The 26,706-nt window shown below is 52.8% G+C and overlaps 1 protein-coding gene across 4 annotated transcripts; it reads left to right on the top strand.

The window, feature by feature from the left end:
* Nucleotides 1-27: 27 nt before the first annotated feature.
* MYO19 (myosin XIX) lies at nucleotides 28-26,706 on the top strand. 4 transcript variants are annotated; one of them, XR_014793143.1, is made up of 26 exons: nucleotides 28-183; nucleotides 3,245-3,396; nucleotides 5,197-5,335; nucleotides 5,679-5,827; nucleotides 7,226-7,339; nucleotides 10,207-10,339; nucleotides 10,961-11,030; nucleotides 11,588-11,690; nucleotides 12,233-12,329; nucleotides 12,447-12,523; nucleotides 14,008-14,098; nucleotides 14,544-14,715; nucleotides 15,452-15,525; nucleotides 16,207-16,328; nucleotides 16,501-16,614; nucleotides 16,873-17,049; nucleotides 17,402-17,554; nucleotides 18,554-18,661; nucleotides 19,527-19,597; nucleotides 21,098-21,201; nucleotides 21,946-21,995; nucleotides 22,456-22,622; nucleotides 22,748-22,877; nucleotides 24,360-24,445; nucleotides 24,884-25,186; nucleotides 26,197-26,706. XR_014793143.1 is itself a non-coding variant. In XM_084864196.1 (25 exons), the coding sequence occupies exons 2-25, from the start codon at nucleotides 3,385-3,387 to the stop codon at nucleotides 26,323-26,325; spliced, it is 2,895 nt and encodes a 964-aa protein (XP_084720322.1). In that variant the 5' UTR covers nucleotides 43-183; nucleotides 3,245-3,384; the 3' UTR covers nucleotides 26,326-26,706. The 4 variants fall into 4 exon arrangements, 3 of the variants coding, with proteins under 3 accessions (XP_084720322.1, XP_084720323.1, XP_084720324.1); XM_084864196.1 differs by lacking the exon at nucleotides 21,946-21,995 and having other exon boundaries at nucleotides 43-183; XM_084864197.1 differs by lacking the exons at nucleotides 28-183; nucleotides 21,946-21,995 and adding an exon at nucleotides 204-272.

Raw genomic sequence — 26,706 nt, 5'->3', positions numbered from 1 at the left:
CCGGCCGGCCGGCCACTTAGCCGAGCAGCGGCGGCGGCGGGTGCGGGCCGGGCTCGCCTTTCTCCCCGCTTCGCCCCCGCCCCTCCTCTTCCCTCCGCTCCTCGGGCTCTTCCCGCCGCCCCACCCTGCCCGCCCGCTTTTCCAGCCGGGCCGGCGGGGCCGCACGCTCAGGCCGTGGGATCGGTGAGTGCCACCCCAGCCCCGGTCTGAAGCCCTCCCGTGGCCCCTAAGGGGCGGGGAGGCCGGTTTGCCCCTGGAGCGCGGAGGAGGAGGTGGACATCTCCCTTTTCCAACGCGCCTTTTCCCTGCCCTTTCCTTTTTTCCCTTTGACCCCTCTCGTATCCCAAGGGAAGGTAGCCTGGATCTGGCCCTTACCGGGAACTTTTAGGAACCAGGACCTTTCATGGTCACCTTCCACCTTGCCAGCAGCGGGCGACCCTCCATAGGGGGTGGGGGAGGTCCGGGTTGGCAGGCTGGGTCCCCGCCCCTGCTCCTCTCCAGAGGAACCTGGGAGGGGGCGCTGGCCCCGGGAGGCGTCAGGGCAGCCGCGCCCTTGGCTGGGGTCACGTCCACCTTCCCGGGAAGGACACGCTCTCCCCGTGCCAGGTGCTTAAGGAGCGGCATCCCAGCCTGGGCCCGCAGGACCTTTGCCGGGATCGGGAGCCCCCTGTTCCCACTGAGAACCTCAGGGCGGGGCTGGCGGGGCTGGCGAGGCTGGCGAGGCTACCAGGACCCTCACCCGGCTTTTCTGTTCTGTTCTCCGAGCCGAGGAGAACCTGAGGCTGGGGGAGGAGGAAGAGCTGGTGATCAGGTTGCCGCTTGCCTTGCCTAGACTTGGTGTTTCATCTATTCATTACCGGCTCCCTCCTGCCCACAGTGGTCACACCCTTTCCAGAACTACTCGGCTGGTAACCACGAAGCCGAGTGGGAGCAAGAGCAGGGAGGACTGGAGAAAACCGCTCTAACCTGACTTAACTCTGGCTGAGAGCTGACACTGCACATACTAACCAACATTTGCAAAGAGCTCTCACGGCTTCCACTAGCCCATTTGATCCTGAACTCTCTACACTGTGAGGTCTGGGTGTTAGTATCCCTTTTTGCAAATGACAGGAGTTAAGGGAGGGGCTGCAAGTCTGGGTCAGTGTGATGTGGAGAGTGAAGACATTTGGAGACAGACGTCTCCTGCTCTACCCTCTCCACTAGACAGAAATATCCTCTTTTAGCAAGGCCAGTAATTGGTGGGGTGGAGGCTAAAGTCAACCAGATACTCCAGGAAGAGAAATCAGCCCAGTCATTCACTGGTAAGTCACAGCACCTTCCTGGTCCACCGTGATTCTCGTCTTGCAAATGGAGGTAGTAAAATCTACCTCACAAGGAGTGGTTGTGGAGGAAATAAAGCTCAGCTCTAGTGATCTGCATCTGAGGGCCTTTGGATTCTAACCCCACAACCTCTTGTGCTCCGCCTCTGGTCCTCTAAGATGAATTTCCAATTGAGGGAGTTTTGTTCTCTTTGAGTTTCTGGAGCCCTCTGCATAGCTGTCCTTCGGATGGGATCAGTCAGTGTGGAGTGTGCCTAACAGGCCTGATGCTCTTCTCTGCCTGAACTGTTCATTTCCCAGTTCCCAGGGAAGTTGCTATTCCTGTTCTTTCAAAGGCCAGATGTATTCAGAGCCTTAAGAAAGTCTCCACCCGCCGATACCGGTTTGGCTCAATGGACAGAGCCTCGGCTTGGGGACTGAAGGGACCCAGGTTCGATTCCGGTCAAGGGCATGTACCTTGGTTGTGGGCATATCCCCAGTAGGGGGTGTGCAAGAGGCAGCTGATCGATGACTCTTTCTCATCGATGTTTCTAGCTCTCCATCTCTCTCCTTTCCTCTCTGTACAAAATCAATAAAATATATTAAAAATAAGAAAGTCTCCACCCAATTAAAAAAAAAAAAAAACAAGAAAGAAAAAAAAAAGTCTCCCCCTCCTAGCCGACATGGCTCAGTAGTTGAGCATCAACCTATGAACCAACAGGTCACGGTTCAATTCCTGGTCAGGGCACATGCCCGGGTTGGGTTGTGGGCTCCATTCCCATGGTGGCACATGCCGGAGACAGCCAATCAATGGTTCTCTCATGATGTTTCTATCTCTCTCTCCCTCTCCCTTCCTCTCTGAAATCAATTTTTTTTCTTAAAAAAAAAAAAAGTCTCCACCAAGGTGAATCCATTTCAGACACCCCTCATCCACTGCCTCGCTTTGCTGGGGCAGTGTGTAGCCTGGGAAACTCTGAGTCTGAGGGTCACTTTCAGTTTTACAGAAATTGGCCTAAGCCCAATCTCACAACACCCTTCTCTCAGGTGGGTTCCCATCCTCTGAAATTCTCATTTTAAAGTTGATACTGGAGTATTCCACCTGATTAGTGCCCCCAAATATTGTTAATTGTACTAACAATATCTCCCCTCGGAGTGCATATTCAGATTTGTGTTTTGTGGGGTGCTTTCAATCCATGACCTCATTGACCTTCACAACCACTCCTGTGAGGTAGATTTTACTATCTCCATTTGCAAGATGAGGAATCAGTGGGCCAGGAAGGTGCTGTGACTTACCAGTGAATGACTGGGCTCTGATTTCTCTTCCTGGAGTATCTGGTTGACTTTAGCCTCCCACCCCACCAACTACTGGCTCTGCTAACAGAGGATATTTCTGCCGAAGCTGGTTTGGCTCAGTGGTAGAGCATTGGTCTGCGGGCTGAAAGGTTCCAGGTTCGATTCCGGTCAAGGGCATGTACATTGGTAGTGGGCACATCCCCGGTGGGGGGTGTGCAGGAGGCAGCTGGTCGATGTTTCTCTCTCATCGACGTTTCTAGCTCTCTATCGCTCTCCCTTCCTCTCTGTAAAAAATCAATAATATATATATTTTTAAAAAGAAATAAAAGGATATTTCTGTCTAGTGGAGAGGGTAGAGCAGGAGATGTCTCTGTCTCCGAATGTCTTCACCCTCCACCTCACACTGACCCAGATTTGCAGCCCCACCCCTAACCCTGTAGTAAAGCTAGCCCCGGAGGAGCCCAGGGAGCCTGCAGAAGCTCTTGTAAAAGTTCCCCCTGTTCCCTACTTGGCAGGCACAGAAGGGACTTCCTTTCTGCCCAGGCTCGCTCTGGTTCTCATTTTGGTTCCTCTGCTCTGCGGGGAGCAGGAGTGAGTCCCCCTAAGGAAGCCTTCACCTGTGTGTGGCCCTTGTCTTCTCTCTCGTGCCATAGGCTCTGCAATGACTCACCTCAGATTCTTCCAGAACTGAGCTCTTTGCTGGACCCATGCCCGAGCCTGTGTCCTCATGAGTAGGTGGATTGCACTCCTTGTGCCTGCAACCCAGAACTCTGGCTGACCACACTGAAGCAGGATGCTCCAGCAGGTAAAACCTCGCCCTCAGATACCCCAGCCCCAAAGCACCTGAAGCACCTTTGAGTCTTTGACTTGTCTGAATGTGGTTTCGCTACCCTGTCCGGGAAGGAAGAAAACGACCCTTTAAAGGTCACCTTTTCTCACTTCAGGTAGTTATCCCAGTGCCTTTCAGCCGTGTTAAGTTCTTCCTGATACCTAATTTGAATCTCTCCTGTTGTAGTTGGTAGCTCTTTTCCTGGGGTGGTTAAGGGAATCCTGAGGGCACTTTGGTGACCTTCAAGCCTGAACCAGTGAGGAAGTCCTGAGAGAGGTCACTGCCAGCTGGAATTGCTGAGGCACAGAGGAAGCCTGGGGCTTCCAAAAGGAGGTGAAGCTCAGAGATGTCCCTGAAGATGTCTCCTTGAAACTGGGCCTTAAAGAAAAATAAATAAATAAATAAATAAATAAATAAATAAAAAGAATTAGCCAAGTAGAGAAGGAAAATAAACGGTCCAGGCAGAGGTCAGTTTGTGCAAAAGTGTGGGAGAAGATGATCTATGTGGAAATAGAGAAGGATTCTGATGAATGAATCACGGGGTATATGGGGGGGGGGGGTGCTATTGGATCTCTGCCACTCAGAAAAGGCTACTATGACCCTCAAAGCAGAGGGATTTCCAGGGATCAGCACTTATTCTGTAGGCCAAGACTCTGCCTTGTGCATCATGGTGGGCCCAAGTTCAGAGAAGAGGCAACACCTTTGTCGCCCTCGCAGGTTTAGCTAAGAGAATAGAGCGTCAGCCTGCGGACTGAAGGGTCCAGGGTTCAATTCCAGTCAAGGGCATATGCTCGGGTTGCAGGCTCCATCCCCAGTGTGGGGCGGGCATGTAGGAGGTAGCCGATCAATAACCTCTCTCATCGTTGGTGTTTCTATTTCTCTCTCCCTTCCTCTCTGAAATCAATAAAAAAAAAAAATCTTTAAAAAAAAAAATGAACTTGTCATTGGGCCTCTCAAATGACACCTGCCACCTGGGCTTGAGGAATTTGAACTTGTAGAGTTCACTAGTCTCATGGAAATTCACACAGGTCATATCACAGACTCTTTCCTCCAAAAGCAGATTCATCCACGTTACTGTCTTCTATTCTCCACCCCATCTTCCTTACAACCCCAAGAGAAAAAGAGAGAAATGGTTATAAGAAACGTGAAAAGTGTTGGCATCATGCATGGAAAAGGGAGAAAGTGAAAAGACCTGTCCTCTTGACTTCTGAGCCTCTTAAGTAGACCCAGGGCAGAGGAAACAGTTGTATAATTAACCAGATTAATCAAACCCAAAGAGGCAGGTGATGAAGGCATTTTTCATCTCAAATTGAATTGTTTCTTTAAAAAAAAAAAAAAAAGGCCCAAAGCATGTTTCCTTTCCTTTGTGATACTCCTATAGCAGCCCCCTACCATGGCCCCCAACCCTGCAGGCCCAGTAAGGCTAGTAGCTGGCCAGCCTGGAAGCCAGAGCTCATGTATAGGAGATGTAATAGCATTTATTGATTTATCCAGGATTCACTATGTGCCAAGGACTAAGTGCTTTTTATATGGCTTCTTGTTTTTCTTCCCAATAGCCCTGTGAACAGGCTTTATTTTCTTTTATTTACAAAAAAACTGTGGCTCAGAGAGGTTAAGTCACCTACCCAGGCTCACAGGCTTAATAAGGGGCAGAACTGAAATTTGAACCCAACCAGACTAAGATACTGGAAGCCAAGTCTCTCTCCACTGCACACGCCTCCACAGCTGCCAGCTGGTCCGAGTCCCAGCTCTCCTGGCCCTGTTACCCCCTCCCAGGTGAATGGCCATAGTTCAGGCCCTGCTGCCCCCGGCGGGAAAGCCCTCGGAGAAGACCTGCAGGAGTTCCTAGGCCAGGAGGCCCCCCTGCACCTGCTGGATGACCTCACCAAGGTGAATCCTGTGACGCTGGAGACAGGTACGGGCCTCCCTCTCCTCAAGAGCGCCCTCTCCCAGAGGGTGGCACCCTGGTGTAGGTATTCAGCACAGCTTCCCCTGAGCAGACCAGGGCAGGCAGGACTCCTGACCTGGAGCCAGACACACTGCGTCAGACCTGCCTGGCAATTGCATCTGGGCTCCCCGGGCCCGACTTTGCTCCAGATTTGGCGTTCATCTTAATTAGATCTTGTACCTATTCATCAGGGAGCTGCTGGAATCTAATGGCTCTTGGCTGATTGCAGAGGGAGTGCGGTTAGGCAGATGTCTCTGTGTGCTCATGTCTACATTTAGGCCAGAGTTTGCTAAAAGCACCTTTGCCTCAGTCCTGAGGTGTCTGCAGGCCCGGTACATGGCAGACACATTCTACACCAATGCTGGCTGCACCCTGGTGGCTCTGAACCCCTTCAAGCCTGTCCCTCAGCTCTACTCGCCAGATCTGATGAAAGAGTACCACGCTGCTCCTCAGCCCCAGGTAAGACTCAGCTACTTCCTGGGCCTCCAGACTCCCCTGACTCCCCTCAGGCCTCCTTGCCGCGTCCCTGTCCTTATCCATCTATGCATCGGCCATGCTGGTGCCACAGCCCTGTCCATCAAGAGCTCGAGGAATTTGGGCACAAGACAGTGGTGCAAAGTGAGAGGTAAATATTTGTTTAACTGAGTTTGGATCATAAAGTAGGGACATAGGGCAAAGTATTTTTTTCCCCCTTATTTATGAGTTTAATCGGAAAGGATTTACAAAGATATGTTTGTGTATTTCCCAAACATCTGTTTGGGGAAAAGATACAATTAATGCGCTAAGGATTACCCTAGAAAACTCAGCGCATGTTCATCTCAAATGAGAGGAATAAATTCTTATGGGGTGGGGGCATGTAGGCAGGGAATAGACTCGCTGGTGTGATAGTGCATCATGTGTTCAGGGAAAGGCAAGAGCAGACTTGCTGGCAGGAAGGAGCTCTTGGGGAGAGAGACAGTAGATGAGGTAGGAAGAGAGGCTGAGATAGTCTGAGTCATCACAACAGGCAGAGAGTCCACAGAGCTGCTTCCGGGAGCGGAGGTGGACTGAGTGGAGCCCACTGGGGGGAGAATTACCCTGGAAGCTGGGAGAGTTGCATTGAGGAAGGTGAGGCAGGAGGCAGGGAGAACAGCTGAAGACTTGGTAATAGTCCAGGTGACAAGTGACTGGGGCAGAAGCTGATGGAGAGAGGGACAGCTCTGACGCCATCCAGAACTGTGCCTTCTCCTTCAGGAAGCTGTGGGTAAGCAATCCTTGTGGGGTGGAATCATGTGAAGTCTGACCCAAGAGCCCATACTCACTGACCATCTGCCTCAAGGGCAAAAGCCATGTCATGGTCCCCTCTGCTTTCCCAGTGCCCACCTTGATACCTAGCACACGGAGGACAATTTCTATTTGGTGATGGAAAGGAGAACAGTGGCCTTGGAATGCAAGTCAGATGGCTTCACTTACTTGCTGAGTGGCCTTGGGAAGGTTATTTAACCCCTCGGAACCTCAGATTTCTCATCTATAAAATACGATTAGCTACCCATCTAATACAGACGTCTTAGGCAGTAACTTGAAAGAAAATTCTTTGCAAACTGCAAAGTACAATAACAAAATAATACAGAGCAGAATAAGACTATTAAGATAAGGTGGGAGGATAAAGTATTCAAGGCTAGCGCTGCTTCCAGACTGAGAGAAGACGAGTGGGCAAAGCCACCAGGGGGGCCCCACAGTTGGGCCTCACACTGTTACATCCAGGACATTTTTCCGGAGGAAGCCTCCTGGCACTGCTGTTGGCAGGCTCCTCATCTCAGCCATCAGCATTCCTTCCATGCATTCCCTCACATGACCTTTCACCCCTTGCTGTTTCAGAAACTGAAGCCCCACATCTTCACGGTGGGTGAACAGACCTACAGGAATGTCAAGAGCCTGATTGAGCCAGTCAACCAGTCCATCATTGTCAGTGGAGAGAGTGGCGCTGGAAAGGTAGGAGGCCTCTTTCCCATCCTGTCCACTTCATGACCTGCTGGGTGGGCAGAGAGGGAGGGGGACATTCCTCCTGGAGCCGTTTGCTACCTCGTCACCCCCGGACAGGCTGGCTGTAGCGGGGAGGCAGTGTGTAGTGGTGGGCAGGAAAGGAAAACAAGAGACTGGATTCTAGTCTAGGCTCTTCCACCAGCTCTGATGTAACTCTAGGTGAGATACTTTCCTCCTAGGCCTTCATTTCCCCAACGTAAGTCTCTCCCAGCTCTGACACCGATGGAAACAAAAGATAGCTACTGGGGATTCCAGCATAGTGGTTCAGAGCACATCAGAAAGATATTTCAATTCTGCAAACCTGTTCTTTCACCTATAAAATAGCAAGGAAAGGAGGACCAACACCTGACTCATGAGACTTCTGTGAGAGTTAAATGAACCAGTGCAGTAGACACGAGAGGTAGCTGGGGTTACTTACGGGAAAGGGTTATTGAGGTAGCCCCCTTGCATCCTCTGTGTTGCCCATGATGGCAGGGGCAGTGCCTTGGGCCAGAAGCTCTGGTGAGTCATGTGGCTCCCTGCGGAGCAGAACCACATAAGTGAGACCAAATGTTGCACAAGAATGGGTGAGGAGTTGCATAGCTGGTCAGAGGAGGCTACTGGTCCAGGCCTCACCCTCCTGGCAAGCCTCGTGCAGCAACCTCTCCCTTTCCACCAAACTTACCTGCTCAAGGGATTCTTTGGACCATAAACCCCCACTGTCTACACTCACCTATGAGGGAATCACTGAGTACTAAGGCCCTGGGCTCGCCACTGAGGAGTGGCAGGGGGAGGAACAGAGATGCAGCTGGCTTTCAGGGGGCTCTTAGTCCGCTGGGAAAGATAGACAAGGAAACAGATGAAGGCAGTAAGCTGCAGGGATGAGGACTTGGACTTGGGTGGGGAGGAGATCTTAGAAACTTGTATCAAGGTGGCCAGTGCAATGACAGATGTCCAGATCCTGGACAAAGCCCACTGTCCCTCTGGGGAGCTGCAGCTGGACCTGGCCGGAGACTCATGCAACCAGAGCTCAGTAACCCATTACTGAGCAGCTGCTGTGGCCATGGGCTGGGCCTGGTAGATTTATTTTTAAATAGCATAGTTGCATAGTTCAACAATCGATATTACAAGGCTTACAAAGAAAAACAACAACCCTGCCCCATATTTCTCAACCCCCTGGCTACTTTACATCTTATAGCAGTGTGTTTGGGTGTTTTTATCATGTTTCTAACCAGCATGATATTGTTAGTGACTTTTTTTTCTCTCTCCATTTTTGGACCTAATCTTTTCATTTCCTACTTTGATAAGGATTTAGTCTTATTTTCCTGCCCCCAAATGCATATGTACTTTTATCATGATTTCTAATTAAGTTAATAGGCAGTATTTATATTATAACATGTAATCTATGATTATATTTGCTTGTCTAGTTTTTACTTTCCCTCCTATAATTACCCCAGTTTTCTCCTTGTTTAGTTTCTACATGCCTATTAAATTATTACCAAACTTATCACCAAAGCTTTTCCAGCTTGTTCAGCTGGCAAGTCCATCTGGTGGTTTCTTTTCTTCGAGGTGCCCTTCCCAGAGCTCTCAGGTCGGCTCCCATCTGGCTTGGCGGCTGCCGGGGCTACTGCCGTGCAGCTGCTACCTGGGAGCTCTCTGCTCACTCCGGGTCAGAGTGCTGTGTCCACGATAAACCCCCTCGCTGGGATCCATGGTTTCCTTTTTCCCCTACTGCTTTGTATTTATGGAGCACATCCTTTACTAGCTTCCTGGGAAAGGTAGTAAATGAAGGGCAAAATTTTGAGTTACGCATCCAAAAATGTTTATTCTGTCTTAAATTGGATATATTGCCTGGGTTTTATAATTTCAGGTTAGAAATACTTTTCTTTCCTATATCCTTTTGAGTGTTGCTTTTGAAAGTCCCTAAATTGTGATTTTACTTTCCAAAAGCCGTAGGTATTAAAACTAACAGTGGTATATCTTGGCATGGTCTTTTTTTTTTTTTTTTTTTTTTTTTTTTTTACTGTCTATGATGGATACTTTGGGTCTTTTTAACTTGGAAACTCATGTTTTTCACATAGGGAAGTATTTTTGTAGTATATCTAATATATAATTCATTCCCCTCCATTTTCTTTCTGGAGCTCCTATTAGTAAGTCTGATTAATTGTTTAATAGTCTTTTTTTTTTTTACCTAATCTTCCATCTCTTAACATTTTGTTCCGTCTTCTGGAAGATAGTTCTTATTTTATCTTTACAAAAAAAAATTTTTCCTTTTTTCCTTTTTTTTTAAATAACTTTCAATTCTTTTGAATTTTTGTTCAAAATTTTAATTCTAAGAATACTCTCTTGTTCTCTATTATTTCCCTCCAGTATCTTGGTCTTATTTCAGAGGTTCAAAATCTTCTCCTATTGTTGAGAATATCTCATAATTTTACTTGTCTTCTGCTCCTTGCATTGACTGTTTCCTTCTAGTTTCTTTTCCTCCATTTGTTTTTATATTTGTCATTCCATGTAAAGGAAGTTAACTGAATAGTTATTGATCCTCAAATATCTGTTCATACTTAAGACACAGTAGCCTGCTCAGGTCAAGGTGTGTTGTCCCATCTCTGCCCCAGGCCCCGTTGTTTCTTTTTCTTAATGCATCCTCTGAAGTTAGAAGTAAGCACTCCCACAGAGCGGGGGAAGTGCTTTGCCCACGGACACAGTTGAATTCAGCATCCACCCATTTGGTTAGCACCTCGCTTGGTGGAGATTGTGCTATGGGCACCGTTCCCTCAGGCAGGCTCAGAGGTGGAGGGAACTCGGGCAGGGCTCCCGCAGGGCTGTTTCTGCCGCAGACATGGACGTCCCGTTGCCTGATGAAGTTCTACGCTGTGGTGGCTGCCTCACCTACATCCTGGGAGAGCCACAAGATTGCAGAGAGGATCGAGCAGCGCATCTTGAACTCCAACCCTGTCATGGAAGCGTTTGGTAAGCTCGGTGTCCTCCGTCCCATGTCCTCTGGGATTTGCCACCTTCCAGGGAGAGGAGAGTGAAACCCTCTCTTTGGGGGTTGGAGGATGAGTGTTGCATTCACTGCCCTGGGTTCCCAATCTCCTCCAGGTACCCTGAGCCTCTTTCCAGGAGAGATGCTGTCATCCAGCCATCTCCTCCCTCTAGCCTACGCAGATGTAACTGGTGCTGGAGAGGATCTGTGGCTCCTCTGGTCTAACCCTGATGGTTCAGAGGAGAGGAGAACTTGTCTAAGGATGGGCAACAGTTAGTGTCCATGTTGGGACTCTAGATGTGGAGCCTACTGTCTAATTCAGTAGTGACAGCTTGTTGTTTTTATCCTTTCCCTTCAAAGAAGACAGTGCCTGGCTGCCTAGGCTTGCTCATTTCAGTTCATTGCCAGGAAGTTCTTCTAACTCCTCAGTCGCACTTGCTGAAGCCCAAATGCTCTTTCCTTAGTCCTGTCCCCTGTGGCATAGAAACCAAACAGGGGCTTTTAGATGGCTTTACAGAGACTTAGCCCCAGCAGACCTGCAGCCACTTGGCCCATGAGGACTCTGTAAACATGGGGAGCGGTACAAACAGAGGTGTGATCTGTAGGGAATGCGTGTACGCTGAGGAATAACAACAGCAGTCGCTTTGGGAAGTTCATCCAGCTCCAAATGAACAGGTAATTGCTGCTGCGGCCACTGCCCTGGCTGATGGGAGGTCGGGGGCAGGGAGTCTGCAGGTGGCTGGAGTAGTCTCTAGCCTGGGCCAGCCCTGTGGGCAGAACCCTGCTCCTCCTGGCATGCATGTAGATGGGATCAGTGAACCCTGAAGGTGATCTTTGAATCTAGAGAACTGTAGCTGCTCCAGCCTTGGGGAACCTGGGACAGCATGCTTGTCATAGCCTGTGTGCTCCTCCTGGCTTCTACCCTTGCTTGGGGACTTATAGTTAAACAGCCACTTCTGTGAGCCACAACGCTGAGCTTGAACCTGGCAGGGCTTCTGCTGCTGCCTTGGGATGGGGCATAATGACTTACAGAAGCCTTGGCTCTGCCCACATGAGCTGGTTACAGGGGAATGTCCCGTACCCCTCAAGGGCCTGCTGAGTAGTCCCTCGTCCTCATGACCCCCATTGGCTAGGTGGAAGAGCCTGGTGGGGATGGGGGGTTGCAGTCTGGCACACAGTAAGTGCCTATGGAATGAATGGGTAACTAATGGGCTCTGGCCTGCTTGTGCCAGGGCCCATCAGATGACTGGAGCTGCAGTCCAGACCTACCTCCTAGAGAAAACTCGCGTGGCCTGCCAGGCCTCCAGTGAGAGGAACTTCCACATCTTCTACCAGGTCTGTGCCCCTCCTCCTGCCCCATGCCTGCCTCTTTCATTGGCTTCCAGTGGTGCCACCACTTATTCCAGCAGACTTTATGCAGCACTGCCGCACACTGGACCTGGGCTTCTGGGATGGTTTGGCATGAGGATGTGTATTACCTCCTCTATCAAACCAGACGGTGCCGAGGACTCTCCTTAGAATGGCAACTGTTTCCTCCAAACAGAAGGAGGACTTCCCCAGAGCTGTGCCTCTTTCATCAGACGGGTGGTCCCCCAAAGCATGGGTAGTGTGTCCCCGGCTCTCAGGCTGGGCCTGGGGCCTCCCCAGAGAGGAGCTGTGCTTTCCTCAGACACAGGCCTCCTCAGGTGGTGTTGGGCACCGGGTTGTACACATGAGGACAGGTTGCTGCTGCTTTTGCCCCGTGTCGACCCTGGGTGCTCTACAGTCTTGCGATGCCACTGCCATTTCTCCTTCTCACTCCTTTTATCTCCACCCCAGGCCTAAACAAGCCTGGGCTTCCCTCGCACCTCAGCTCAGCAACCTCCCCCCTCCCACAGATCTGCAAAGGAGCCAGTGCAGACGAGAGGCTCCAGTGGCACCTCCCCGAGGGAGCCGCCTTCTCCTGGCTGCCCAACCCACACAGGACCTTGGAAGGTAGGGGGAGCCTTACCCAGCACCCACCCCCTCTGCTCACAGCCTGCCTCCCTCACCCTCCCTGCCCCTGCTGACCTCCGGTCCTGACGCTGGGCTGTGACTTGGGTTTCTTTTCAGAGGATTGTTTTGAGGTGACCAGAGAGGCCATGCTTCATCTTGGCATCGACACCCCCACCCAGAACAACATCTTTAAGGTCAGAAGGAAAGCCATGGCACTTACATTTGCCTGAGGTCTCAGGAAGCCCCTCCTCTGAACCTGAGTCTTCCTGAGGATCTGAGACTCTGGGCCCCGCCTTGCAGTCGCCAGGAAGTGGACACTCCTCTGAGCCACTGAGCCGGGACACAGTGTTGGTGCGAGGAGCATAGAGCACGTAGTTCTGTATATAAAACAGCAGTGTGAGCGCCAGAGCTCAGAGGGCAAGGAGCCTGGGTCAGCTGGTACTGCAACAGTCAGAGTAGAAAAATAACACTGCCACGTTTGCCCAGGGCAGCTAATGGGCTCTGGTGTGTAGGAATTTTAAAATAACATTAACACTCTTTAGCTCACGAGTTTTTCAACAGGCCTGTGTGTAGGGAGTTATTCCTACTTTATGCTTGAGAAGACTGGCGAGGTAAAGTGACCTGCCCAAGGTCACTGATACTGATAGAATTGCACCAGGCGGAGTGAGTCCAATCCCCACCTTCTTCCCCCTCCTCTCCGGACATGCTGACCCAGGCGACCTGGGCTCCTCTCATCCCCATTAGTGGCCACTCTCCTCCCATCTGTCTTTGCTGACTAACCACCTCCTGCTCCCTCACCTCCTCACCCGCCAGAGCAGCGGGAGGGAGTAGATAGGATAGGCTGGCAGCAGAGACGGGAGCCCCTGCAGGGAGGTGGCAGTGCAGTGGAAAGTGACCTCCATCTCCAGGTGGGCTCCTCAGGCAGGGAGGGGATCACAGCCAGTGTGGGCACTGCCAGGCAAGCGCTTGGCCAGAGGGACAACAGTAGGATGTCTAGACAGGAGGTCACAGATCCTCCCCTCGGCTGGGCCATCGGAGCCCAACTGTGCTGAGAGAGAACCAAAGGAAGTCCAAGCCCAGCTCCACAGAAGCAAGCCTGCTCATGAGGAACAGGAGCCGTGTCCTACAGCCTGCTCCAGAGGGGAAGGCAGAGGGACAGACCACGGTGACCTGGGGGCCCGCCAGCTGCCCTGGAGGCTTCTGTAGTCAGACTGCCCGGTTCTCATTTAACCTGCCCCTTCGCATCTGTGTCATGGACATCATTGCAGCACTCACCTCACTGATGTTGAAAAGATTAACCAAGTCCTAGCTGGTTTGGCTCAGTGGATAGAGCGTTGGCCTCGGAGCAAAGGGTCCCAGGTTCGAGTCCAGTCAAAGGCACATGGCCAGGGTTGTGGGCTCGATCCCCAGTAGGGAGCGTGCAGGAGCCAATCAATGATTCTCTCATCACTGATGTCTCTCTCTCTCCCTCTCTGAAATCAATAAAAGTATTTTTTTAAAAAAGATTAACCAAGATGATGCATGTAACGTGTCTCAGAGTCCTGCAGCAAATGGGCAGTAGCTGGGAGCTGCTATTATTCTTCTGTTGTGATTATATTTAGCAGAAGAGAAGCCTTCCAGGCCGGACTCCAGCCCTTACAAGGTGCCCCCTGTGTGTCTCCTTTCTCCTGCCCCTCAGGTCCTGGCTGGACTGCTGCACCTCGGCAATGTCCGGTTTGCTGACTGTGAGGATGAAGCCCAGCCCTGCCAGCTGACGGACGATGCCAGGGGTGAGAGCAAGGGTGGCAGGGGCTGTGCCTCAGGCTTTGGTCACAGACCCAGGGAGCAGGGCTGGTCCTGCCCAGAAAAGAGCCAGCACCGGTGGGATTGGGTAGGAGGCCAGAGGGTGAAATTTGGAATCGATGCCCTTGATTAAACATCAGCTGTAGCGTCCTGCCTTGGATAAGTTACTCCTTACCCCATCTCTGAAGCAGGCAGCATTGTCCCCATTTTACACAGGAGCAAACAAGAGTAGGAGGGTTTATAATTTGTCCCACACGTGGCAATGTGGACTGGGACACGGAAGACCTGGTTCATGTCCTGCCTCTGCCTTCGGCAGGTCTCTCCGCCTAGCAGCAAGGTTGCTGCGTTCATCTGGGTGGGTGATGATTCCACAGCAATGACTTCACTGCCTTGTGAAGGCGGCTGTGTGGATGGAAGGGTTGTCCCTCCCAGGCTTTGTCAGAACGTCGGCCTCGCTGCTCTGGCTCCCAGAGGACCCGCTGCTGGAGACGCTGCGGATCAGGACCATCAGGGCGGGCAGGCAGCAGCAGGTGTTCCGGAAGCCCTGCTCCCTCGCCGAGTGCGACACCCGCAGAGACTGTCTGGCCAAACTGATCTACGCACGGTGAGCGCTCTGGGCCCCTGCTGCCTCCAGTTCTCCCCTCTTTGGAGTTGAACCAGACACTGCCATGCAACAGGCCCAGGCCCAGGGTGAGGGCTGCCAGACACAGCAGATGGTTCCCGTCCCCGCTCCCCAGATCCTTGGGGACAGCAGGGAGTCGCTCCTGGGACTCCCCAAGCAAGGCCCTCGGCCTCATTCAGGGTGCTCTGCATGGGGAAATTGGCACAGCTTTGGTGATTGGTGAGGAGAGCCTGCCTACCTCTTCGCTGGCAATGCAGGCCACCACGGTGGTCTGGGGTCCTCAGAGTTCCAGGTGCAGACCCATGTGTCCTTGTGTTTCGGCTCTTTGTAGGCACCTGGGGAATGTGATAGATGGTGGTAGAGCCAGAACCTCAGACCAAAGTGCAGGGCAACCCAGCAAGCAGCAAGTGGGAGCCCAGAACAGGGTAGGGTGAGGTCCTGACCTTTCCTAATGGGTTATATGGGCATGTCCACCCTCTGGCCATGTGGTTATGGGTGCTTTCTCACCCTGGGTTCTGAGAACCTTCATGATGCCATGTAAGGGTGTCAAGTGGCACCTTTGAAATTAGGGATGGAACACGTATATGTGCATGTGCATGTGCTTATGGCAACTTGGCTCTCCTGGGTGTGGCACCCTGGCTGGAGGAGCAGCTCTGCCACCCCTCAAACTCATCTTGACCCTCTCTCACCAGAGTCTCCTCTTCCTCAACCCCAATAGGCTGTTCGACTGGCTGGTATCGGTGATCAACAGCAGCATCTATGCGGCCCCCGACTCCTGGACCACTTTCATAGGTAGCATGGCCTCCCCGCTAGGAACACCCCTTCTAAAAAGGACCAGGGCCGCTCCGGGCCCACTGTGCTAACTCTGGCAGCTCCTTTCCTTCTCCTGCCTCCCCCTCTCCTCATCTGCCCGCCAGTGTTTGGGCAAGGACATCTCTGTACTCACCGGCTCACCTCTGACTCGTCCCAAGCTCACCAGGCAGACTCAGATGGCGCTTGTCTGTGAGCGTAGTGGGATGAGTGAGAGAGAACCGTGTTGGAACCTGGGTAGAGAATATCAGGTTGGGGAGGCAGTAAAGCTTAGAGGCACCAGTGAGTTTGTTCACAGAATGTGGAATTCTGGACACCAACTGGGCTGGTGAGGCCAGCCCCTCCAAACTGGGCTGGATGCAGAAAACGTTCCCTGGGACCCGGTGCCCTCAAGGGGCTGACCAGGACCTAAGGATTCAGCCACGACAAGCTCAACCTGGTGCCCTGGGTTGCCCCTCACACGCATTCAGTCTTTCTTCCTGCTGTGAATTCTAACGGGGCTTGAGGTACAGATGGGCACCCTGGGGTGGGGTACGGTGCTCTGCCCACTGCGGGTGTCATGCTCACTCTGCCTCATCCCCAGCTGCCAAGGATGAAGCTTCACCCTGAGCCTCTGCAGTGACCCCATGGGTTCTCCCCTAACCCGCGCCCCCCCCCTCCCAGGCCTGCTGGATGTGTATGGCTTTGAGTCATTTCCTGACAACAGTCTGGAACAGCTGTGCATCAACTATGCCAATGAGAAGCTGCAACAGCACTTTGTGGCTCACTACCTAAGGGCTCAGCAGGTGAGCGTGTGGCAGGGTAGGGGATCCTCTCTCTTCCTGGCCCCCAGGACCTAGCCTTTAATGCCTTCTTTGATGCCATGCTGGAACAGCTGGTGCTGCTGAGGCCAGCCATAGGATGGCCTTCTGGGCCTCAGCCCTTAGCTGCCTCCTGCCCCCTCACCTTGCCCTCTAGGAGGAGTACGCACTGGAGGGCCTGGAGTGGTCATTTGTCAACTACCAGGACAACCAGACCTGTTTGGACCTCATCGAGGGGAGCCCCATCAGCATCTGCTCCCTCCTAAACGAGGTGGGAGCGTCAGTAGTGTGCTGAGCAGCAGAGGTGGGCTTTGGGCTTTTCTGGGACCTTGAAGACTCGTCAATGCCTTTCTGTGCCTCTGTCTCCCCATCTGCCAAATGGGTTTCCTGATTCCCGTACTCCTTCACTCAGGGTCACGGTACTGCCTATGTGACAACTCCGCTACCGTGGGGACGATGGGGTGGAGACTGTGAGGGTGTGGGGAGCCCTCTCACTTTTGTGGCCGACTGTTTATCCCGCCCCACATAGGAATGCCGCCTTAACCGGCCAAGCAGTGCAGCCCAGCTCCAGACACGCATTGAAAGTGCCCTGGCAGGCAGCCCCTGCCTGGGCCGCGACAAGCTCAGCCGGGAGCCCAGCTTCATTGTGGCGCATTACGCGGGGCCTGTGCGGTACCACACCGCAGGCCTGGTGGAGAAGAACAAGGTGAGGCTGGGCCACGGCCCTGGGGACCGGGGTAAACGGCATGCTGAGTCACTGCTGCCCATACACGCAGCTTCCTGTGGTGCATCTCCCTCCTGAACATCTTCCCAGAACCCAGGTCACCTCTCGGGCCATCTGCCTGAGGCCTGCTAATCAGGCACGTCCTGCCCAGAAATGACCCAGGTCACACTGGGTTACTGGTTCATAGGCGACCAGCTTGTCTCCCGGACTCAGGGCCTGTCCTACCCTGGAACTCCCTCCTCTGGGGCCTGGGTGAGCAGGCCGGCAGGCCTGTGGACAGCCCTGAGTAGCACACCACCTGCCCTCACCCACTGCTCTCGTCCTCTCCCAATAGGACCCTGTGCCCCCTGAGGTGACCAGGCTCCTGCAGCAATCCCAGGACCCCCTGCTCAAGGTGTTGTTCCCTACTGACCCAGAAGAGAAGTCCCAGGAGGAGCCTTCTGGCAAGAGCAGGACCCCAGTGTTGACCGTGGTGTCCAAGTTCAAGGTGGGTCTGGTGGTGCTGACGTGACATGTTTGGGTCACTCCTCAGTCTCAAATGTTTACCGAGCACTTCCCAGGATTGTTTACTGGAGAACATTGATGGTCTGGGTTCACACCGAGTGGACAGTCCTGTGTGAAGACAGAGACAGGAGACAGACACACAGACTTAGCATAACTGCCATGATGGGAAGCCCAGGGGCCTGTGGGTGGTGCAGGGGTCTCTCACCCACTGCTTATGGGGGGCTGTGGAAGAGCAATAGGTACCTGCACCCGTGACCTGGCCCATTCCCAGTTCTCCAGCTTCCTGCTCAGACTTTGTCCTTGGCCAGAGCGGGTTTGAGTCCTCCCGTATCTTATACTTTCTACTGTCTCTCACCACACTCTGCTCCTCTCCCCACCCTTTTCTTTCCCCCCTCCCCCTGCTTCCCCCCTCCCCCCTCCATGTCTTTTTAGTTTATTCCTTCTCATCCTTCAAAGTTCTGCATTATCATCATCTCCTTGAGAAGGCACCCAGGGGAGCCCAGGTTTGAAGAGCACTTTCCTGTCCGGCCTCAGACACTACTGAGGGTGCCCGTCCAGTGCCTGTGACTCGTTAGACCGGCTCTGAGACAGCAGCAGACTGCCCCGGTCATAGCTCTTCAGTTTCCTGCACACAGGACAGGCTTTGGTTTAATAACAGCTATTTCCTGAGTGAATGGCTGGGGGTTCTGAGATTGCTCTCTTCTAGGAAGATTGGGGGGAGTGGGGAACCCTGAGACCAGATGCAGAGACCAACCAGGTGGAGGGTCACAGTTCAAGAAAGGTCCCTGGAGGCAGAGTGAGGAGCAGTGGGACGTCAGGAACGGGTGGGCTTGGACACAGTAAGAGCCTACAGTAGTCATCCCAGGGCACATGAAGTCCTGGTCTTGGGGCAGGAGGTGTTTGATGCAGTCTCTAACCAGACCCAGCTGATGCCCCCAGCAGCTCCATCCTCTGCCTGACGGACCTGCTCTCCCCTCTGCAGGCCTCCCTGGAGCAGCTTCTGCAGGTTCTGCACAGCACCACGCCCCACTACATTCGCTGCATCAAGCCCAACAGCAAGGGCCAGGCACAGACCTTCCTCCGGGAGGAGGTAATTCACACTGAACCAAAGCTGCTTCGCAGAGAGCCCTTTCTGGCAAAGGTCCTGGGGGGGTGAAGGGCAGGACATCCGCTCCGAGTGCAGTGACCAGAGGGGGTCTCTCAGGCTGGGCCTGACATTAGGGGGCCTTGTCTCCCCAGAGCTGGGAAGACAGGCATGTATGGTTGTGTGGTCTGCACTGCAGTGACCTGAGGAAGGAAGGAGAGCTCAGGTGCCTCTTGCGGTCTTCTCACTGAGCTCTGCCCTGATGAGACTGGAGCCCCAGAAGAATGGCTGTCTCTTGTAATTAGCTGAAAGTTTGTCTCACCTTACATTCTAGATTTTTTTTTTTTAATTTGCATAAAAAGGGCCAGCAATTGTTCTTTGCTCAGGGTACCGGGCTCCACGGGATGTGGATGAGGTGTGAGTACTGGGCGATGCTGGAGTGTCCCAGTCAACTGGTAGATGTGACCTTAGGGCTTACAGCCAGGACCACTCTGTTCTGTGGTCAAGACCATGGTTCAGGTTCCAGGAGGCTCTTCACAGTAAAACAACCTCTCATGCCCCACAGCTGTGACTCACTTAATTGCCTGGCCAATAATAAAATAAACAAAACAAATGAGGCAGAGAGCATCTGCACTGCGGGGATGGTAAGAGCCACGCCAGCAGCTGCCTCAGCTGTGTCAGAAGCCATGCATCACATAGGGGACCTGGGGCTGCAGGGAGCCTTCTAGCAGGGAGATATTTCTTAATTTCTCACTGCCCCAGCCCCAGAGTGTACACCTCCATCCATGGACCCTCAGGAGACCCTGCAGTCCACTCCACGCTGGCAGGGTCTCTGGCCTGCCGGCCCCATGCTGACTCTCCACCCCTGCAGGTCCTGAGCCAGCTGGAGGCCTGTGGCCTCGTGGAGACCATCCACATCAGTGCCGCCGGCTTCCCCATCCGGTGAGTAGACCCAGCACTGCAGGGGCAGGGCCAACGTCAGGGTAGAGCTCGGGACTCGGGCCCAACAAGAGCCTGCCCGGCCAAGAGCCAGATGTGGAGATAAAGAGAAAGGGCAGGTCTACAGGTGTCAACCTCAACTCAAGGGACTGTGCTTGTCATTTACCCGTTCACTTTCTGTGCACGATACTGTGCTAGGCACTGTTTCCAGTATATACCAGTGAATAAGGAAGTCTGAGTCTGCCCTCTTGGGGAAGAACAAAAAGTATAAAGTTAATGCTTGGGAAGAAAAAAATGTTATTAGGTAGACTAATGGGAAAGGGTATCCTTAGGCTGGTCCAGGAGGGGTCCTATGGGAAGATTTGGGGAGGAGAGCTTTCCAGGCTAGGGACAGGTTAGGCACTAAGAGGTGCTTAAGTGACTGGAGCATGGAGAACTGGGAAAAGGGGAGGGAGGGATGGGGGCCAGACCTGAGGGACTCAGTCTGTCCTGGGTGCTGTGGAAGCTGCTGGGCATTCTGAGGAGGGAGAGCTGTGCTCCCATGGCTGCCACATGGGGGTTGGACATAGGGTCAGAGAAGGGAGAGGAGAGGAGAGGAGAGGAGTGAGAGGCTGTTACAGGCGGACAGGCGAGATGGTGTCCCCGATGAGGGTGGCAGCAGTGAGCACTGGAGAGCAGTGGGTAAAACTGGTGCGGCTTGTGATAGAAAGAGGACTGTGGACTGGTTGACGGTGGGTATTAGGCAGGGAAGTCAACTTCCAGGCTTCCCTCTGAGGCAAATGGGTGGATGGGGGATAATTCCTGGAGGCGAGATGGTTTGAGGAAGGCATAGGTTGGAGGGTGGGAGGGTCAGGTTTGAAATGGCTGAGAGACAGGCCCGGACTCGGCAGAGCTCTAAGAACTGGAGGGTCTCAACACCACAAACAAGGAGGAAACCTCAGCGGGGATAGAAGGGGTCGGGGCCATGCCCTGAGGAATGCTCACATTCCTAGAGGGGGGATGACAAGAAACTAGCAACAGTAACTTGAGTGGCTTGCTGATGGCTGAAACAAGAGCCACATTGGTGCAGTGTTGTGGACAGAAGCCAAACTTAGAGGAAGGGCAGATATTAGATGTCACCAGCTGTTTAGAGAAGGTTGTCATGTCAAGGGGATAGAGAAATCAGGATAAGTGGAGGAGGCTGTGGGTCAGGACAGTGGAGACGCAGCCAAGCACTGGGGGTGTGAGGTAGGAGTGGTCTGGGGGGGGGTGGGGAGTCCTAGAGGACTTGCTGCCTGCCTCCCTTGGAAGGAGGCAGGCAGCAAGTCCTCTAGGAAAGGGCCCAGGAAGAGCAGACCCTTAGAGTAATCTCTCCAGAGCTACAGCCCCCGGCCATGCAGTATAGCCAGGGCAGCACCAGGCCTGGGTGTTGAGCAGATTAAATAAATTACTCCCGTCGTACCTGAGCACTGTGTCCATGGATGAAGTCGCTTCATTCTCTTCTTCCCCCCCTTTGGCTTCCAGGGTCTCTCACCGGAACTTTGTGGAACGGTACGCATTACTGAGGCGGCTCCGTCCTCGCATGGCCCCGGGCCCCCAGAGCCCGACTCTCAATGAAGGGCGCCCAGGTGAGTGGGGCCCATCAGTCACCCAGTCTCGTCACTGGCTTGTAGGGGCAGAGAGTGGTGGGAAGTGAGCCTGGGTGACAATGGGACAGAGTCACAGAAGCTGGACTTTATTTTCTGGGTAGATGGGGCACTCCTCATGCTTCCTGGACACTACTGTGGGGGCCACATGGTAGGGCTGTTAAGTTGGCAGGAGTAGAGAGAAGCTAGAGATGTGGACACAGTCAGGAAATATTGGGAAGAAACTAGTCGGACTGGGCAAGCATTTAATGAGATATAGAGGAAAAGGAAAGGAAGTAATTAGTTAAAATAATTATTAAAATGAGCTCTGCCTGGCCAGTGGGAGAAAGTAGCCGGGGAGCTGTTGAACCTGCTGGGGTTCTCCCCCAAACTTTGGTCTCAAGGGAAAGTTCTGGCCTGTGACCCTGATTGGAGGATTGTGGGCTTGTGGCTATCTCTGAGGCTGTGACCCCAGCACAGGAGGGAAAGTGGTGCAAGGCTCCGCCCAGTATGATCCCAGCCCAGCGGTAACCACTCCCCCCACTTACACAGCCTTACCCTGGGGCCAGTTGGGACAATTCTGCTTTGTTTTTCTGTCTTGGGCACAGTCAGTCACTTTCCTTTCACCTTTCTCCCCACCGCTCTTCCTCCTCTCTCCATGGTCTGCTCTGCTCTGTCTCTCGCCCACGTCTCCGGGCTCTGGTTGATTCTGCTGCTGTTTCTCGTCTGCGGTATCTTCTTTGGCAGCCTCTGTCTCCAGAGAGGTTCTGAGCAGCCAAAGGTGTTCAGAGCCTCAGGTAAACCTCCCTCCACAGCAGTCAGCCCTGTGACGCAGGTCGGCAGGGGGTCCCAGGGCCTCCACAGGCCCAGAATCTGTCCTCTTTTCCCTTCCATGGCAGGAAGTGAGCTGTCAGGGCGGAGGGGGTGGCCCTACTGCCCTGTTTGGCCCTCAGCACGTTTGGGGCACCAAGTGCCCTTTGTCACTTGCCCAAAGGGACCCACAGGAGTGGAGGCTGCAGGCCAGTCCAGGGCACAGCCACAGGGGGATTCCAAGACTCCTCATAACAGCCAGGGGCCTGAGGGATATGAGAGGGGCTGCCCCTGGTTTCTCCCCCACAAACAAAAGGTAAAAATGGCTAGAGACAAGAACAAAGAGGCCTGTAAAATGCTAGGGAGACCAGAACCAGTTTCTTAAGGCCACAGAAGTGTGGAGATGACGCAGCACTGACGGGACCTCTGTCTCCCTCCCTCCCTCAGAATGGTCTCCACAGGCCGAGGAGGCCACGCTGCAGCCTCTGCTCCAGGACATACTCCGCACTCTGCCCGCTCTACCCGGGGCAGCAGCCACAACGGGCGACTCGGTGCAGGCCACGCCAGCCACACTGCACTGTGGCAGGACCAAGGTGTTCATGACGGACTCCACGGTAAGCTGGTTTCAGAGGAGCAGAGGTCACAGGAACAGCTGTGTGCTCTCAGCAGGCCGGGCTGGGCTCTCCTCAGGAGAGGGGCAGGATGGGCTGACGACCTCAGTGGATGCCCCTTCTCCCAGCTGGAGCTCCTGGAACGCAGGCGTGCCCAGGTGCTGGAGCAGTGTGCCCGCTGCATCCAGGCTGGCTGGAGGCGACACCGGCATCGCAAGCAGGAGAGGCAGAGGCGGGCTGCCGTGCTCATCCAGGCAGGTAGGACTGGGGCCCTGGGCACGTAGCCTCGTTCCAGGCCCACAGATGCCTTGAGTGCAGCTCTGATCAGTGACTGCAGACCCTACGTTCCTTTGAATGCTGTCCCTTGAGTCCCCAGACGCCAAAGCTGACAGTGTCCCAGCCTCAAGGCATTGGTGGCACGTCCTGTGGTGCGCTGGGGTTCACACTCCCGTTCTTACCCAAAGCGTCTTTCCAGTTCAGTGAAAACCAGGTCACACCACAAATACGGGTGCTATGTAGGCAGTGGAGGCTAAAAATCTCTTTAATTCCCTTTCCCAGACCTAGAGAGCTGTTTACTCATCTTTCTTTCCCTTTATGACAACTCTGCTGGTCTCCAGGGCTTTTAATGAGTTTAACAAGGTAAAAACCTGACAAGATTTGATTCATCAAAGGAAGAAATGTATGAACATTGTTAACGGCAGTCAAATAAAAATACTAGAAACCACCCAAAAATTTGCCAGTGGTGGAATCATGGCTATGTTATGGACCATCCTTATGAAGTAGCTAAGAAGTCTTTTTGAATACTTAAACTTTAAATTTAATGGAAAACCACTTCCAATATGATGTTCTAACCTGGGTGCCAAACTACATAGGGGTAAGGTGCATTTCTGTGCATATAAAACAATGCATAAGAAAATACCATAGAACTATGTGGTTTGGTGAGGTAACAGCTGACTTTTATGTGTCTTTAAACATTTTCATTTTTTAGAATTCCACAATCCAAATGTATTCATATTTTTTGGAATAGTCCTTTTTCTGAATATGATTATACCAAACAGAAAAAAGTGCTGAAATTTCAAGAAGAAAGTATCATGGTCAGTCTACCATTTGGTAGTTATTACTTTTACCAGCATGTGGGTGTCTGGTGATATTCATGGATTCACAAAGCAAGCAAATTTGGGTTTCCAAAAAACAGAACTAATTCTAAAAGATGCAGGCAGCCGGAACCGGTTTGGCTCAGTGGATAGAGCATCGTCCTGCAGACTGAAAGGTCCCAGGTTCGATTCCGGTCGGGGGCATGTATCTTGGTTGCGGGCACATCCCCAGTGGAGGGTGTGCAGGAGGCAGCTGATCGATGAATCTCTCATCGGTGTTTCTAACTCTATCCCTCTCTCTTCCTCTCTGTAAAAAATCAATAAAATATATTTAAAAATATTTTTAAAAATTTAAAAAAAGCAGGCAGTTCCCTGGGCATTATGCCAGCTGAGCCTAGGGTGGGAGCTGGCCCTCTCCTAACTGCCCCTTCAAGGTATAGGCACCTCCAAGTCTGTGGGCATGTGAGGGCCAATTTTGATTCATGTATTGACTTTAGTACCTTACCTTAGGGAAGAGTGCAAATAGCCACGGACTGAAAAAACACCTATTTCAGACTTTTAGGGCAGCTCTGGTGTCGCTGCACAGCCAGGTCACAAGAACTGTAATGAACACTGTACTCTTTCCTGTTTCTGGGCAACCTTCTAGCCACTCGCTCCTGGTTAACGCGGAAGCACGTCCAGAGGCTGCACGTAGCTGCCACAGTCATCAAGCGCGCGTGGCAGAAGTGGAGAGTGAGTATCGGGGTTGCCTGTGGATATTTGGGACCAGATAGACCCGGTCGGAACGCTGGCCCTGCCACTGCAAAGAAGGCGGTCTCGTGTTCTTCATGCACAAAGTGGGCCCCACCTGCACTGCAGGGTGGCTGTGACGGTAGAAGTGCCTAAGCAACTGGGAACGTGCTAAACACCATGGAGTGACAAGACTCTTAAACGGAGTGGATTTTATATCAATTAGATCTCACCAAGGTATTTTTTAAAGTAGCCCATGTAAGGCGTAGGCCCACCTGCCTTGGGTATAAAGTTCTGCCACACAGAGCCAGTCTGGTTGAAGGCATCCAGCGATCACAGCCAGGTGCCCTTCAGTTCACCTTGTTAAGCTGACTTATTAAAGAGGGTTTTGGTTTCCATTAAGAGCTGATAAAAGCTATAATGTGGTGTTCTCTTTTTAAGATCAGAATGGCCTTCCTTGCTTCTAAAGAACTGGATGGTGTAGAAGAAAAACACTTGTTTCAAACTCCCCGTTCCCCAAGCTCCTTCCCGCTGCCCCAGGCACAGAGCTGGCTCCCGGGGGCCATAATCCGCCTCTGGCCCCTGGGACTGGTCCTGGCCAACGCAGCCGAGGGTGTGCACGGCTTTCAGAGGAAACTGGTGGTCTGGGCCTGCCTCCAGCTCCCCCCCAGCAGTCCCCGTAGCTACACTGTCCAGACAGCACAAGAGCAAGACGGTGTCGCGTCCATCCGAGCACTGCCTCAGGTAAGCTGTGACGGGATGGGTGGCAGCTCTGGGTCCCTCACGTCTCACTGTAGAAGGCCGGAGGCCAGGCCCAGGAATCCACTGCGGGAGCAGGACTGGGGCTGGGACAAGAGCCGTCCTAACCCTACTGGGGAAACCAGAGCCTAAGCTTCCCAACTGCTGCAGTTACAACTCCGGCTTTTCCAGGGCCTTTTCATCGCCTTAGAAACCGCCTCTAAGTGTTCTGGAGCAGCGGTCGCTAACTGGTGGTCCGTGAGGTCCGAAAGGTTGGCCACCGCTGGTTTAAGGAAACCTTTGGAGCAGCGGTCTGCTGCGGGTGGTCTGTGAGGTCCGAAAGGTTGGCGACCACTTTTCTAGGGTTACCTTTTATTTAGTCCCACACTTGGAAAAAACTTGGGTTGTGCTGACAGCTTACTCCCTCCAGTGACGCTGGATTTGTCACCAGGTTTTCCCCAACTTATGTTACTTGGTTTCTCTCCTTTTCCACCTAAGGAAATGACAAGCAGGTGAGTCATTGGTCCGAGTGCCCTGTGTTTTTATATTATGGGCAGCCAGGGAAAAAGTCAGCCAGCATATAAAACAGGCAAACACTCAAGGATTACATGCTATCGACAAGGCAGAAGGAAGGAAACTGAATTTTTTGCCAGAGGAATTACTGTAGGCCAGAACCTGGGTAAAATCTCCCAGGACCACACAGTGTAAACAGAAATCCAACTGTTCGACCTTCTGGTGTTAAGCTGCATTAGGGCTGAGACAGGTGATACTTCTGGGAGGGGAGCGCTTTACTGTCCTCTCTCTCTCACTGCAGGGATGTGAACTTTCATATCCTAATACCGCTCTGGACTTTGCCACTTAACCAACTGAAAAACATGTTGGTTAGTTCAGTCCTGCTGCTGCCGTGACTCTCATGCAGCACACACTCCCCTGCACCCTGGCATGTGCTCTGTGAGGTTCCTTTAGGCCCTGGCTCTCCTGGGAGCCGGAGTTAAGCCACTTCTCTCTCTCCCCAGGGCTCGATCAAGTTTCACTGCAGAAAGTCTCCGCTGCGCTATGCTGACATCTGCCCTGAACCTTCGTCCGACAGTGTTACTGGCTTTAATCAGATTCTGCTGGAAAGACACAGACTGGGCGACGGGTGATCTCTTCTCACCTTCCATCCTTACCTGGCCGGCAACCCATGGTGCCTTTGTTTCTGCAGTGCCTTTCCTGCCAGCTGCCTTGCCAAAGACATTTAATCAACACACAGCTGCCAAACTACTCCCAGTGCCTCCCGGGCCTGTGCGAGTGAGGGCTCCTGCCTGCCTGCGGGCCAGGGCTGTGCGGGCCAGGGGTGCCTGGGGCTCCAGCCTCCATCTCAAGCTCTGACAGCTGTCAGGGTTAGTATCAATAGTTCCCAAACCAAGATTAAGAAACAGCAGGGCCACATTTTAACTACATTCTCGGAGCCAACTGCAATCAAACAAGATTGAGAGCTGTCTGTTGCTATGGTGGGGTACCCCCCACTCTGACTCCCCACAAAC

Source organism: Pipistrellus hanaki, assembly GCF_964339955.1.
Source record: "Pipistrellus hanaki genome assembly, chromosome: 16".
NCBI lineage: Eukaryota > Metazoa > Chordata > Mammalia > Chiroptera > Vespertilionidae > Pipistrellus > Pipistrellus hanaki.
The sequence above is the reverse complement of the archived record's forward strand: the minus strand, read 5'-3'. Positions and strand labels throughout refer to the sequence as shown.

Excerpts from the sequence above, each read along its gene's own strand:
- MYO19 (XM_084864196.1), top strand. Across the intron at positions 17,555-18,553 it reads CCGTGGTGTCCAAGTTCAAG|GCCTCCCTGGAGCAGCTTCT; the intron begins GTGGGTCTGGTG and ends TCCCCTCTGCAG. Across the intron at positions 18,662-19,526 it reads AGACCTTCCTCCGGGAGGAG|GTCCTGAGCCAGCTGGAGGC; the intron begins GTAATTCACACT and ends CCACCCCTGCAG.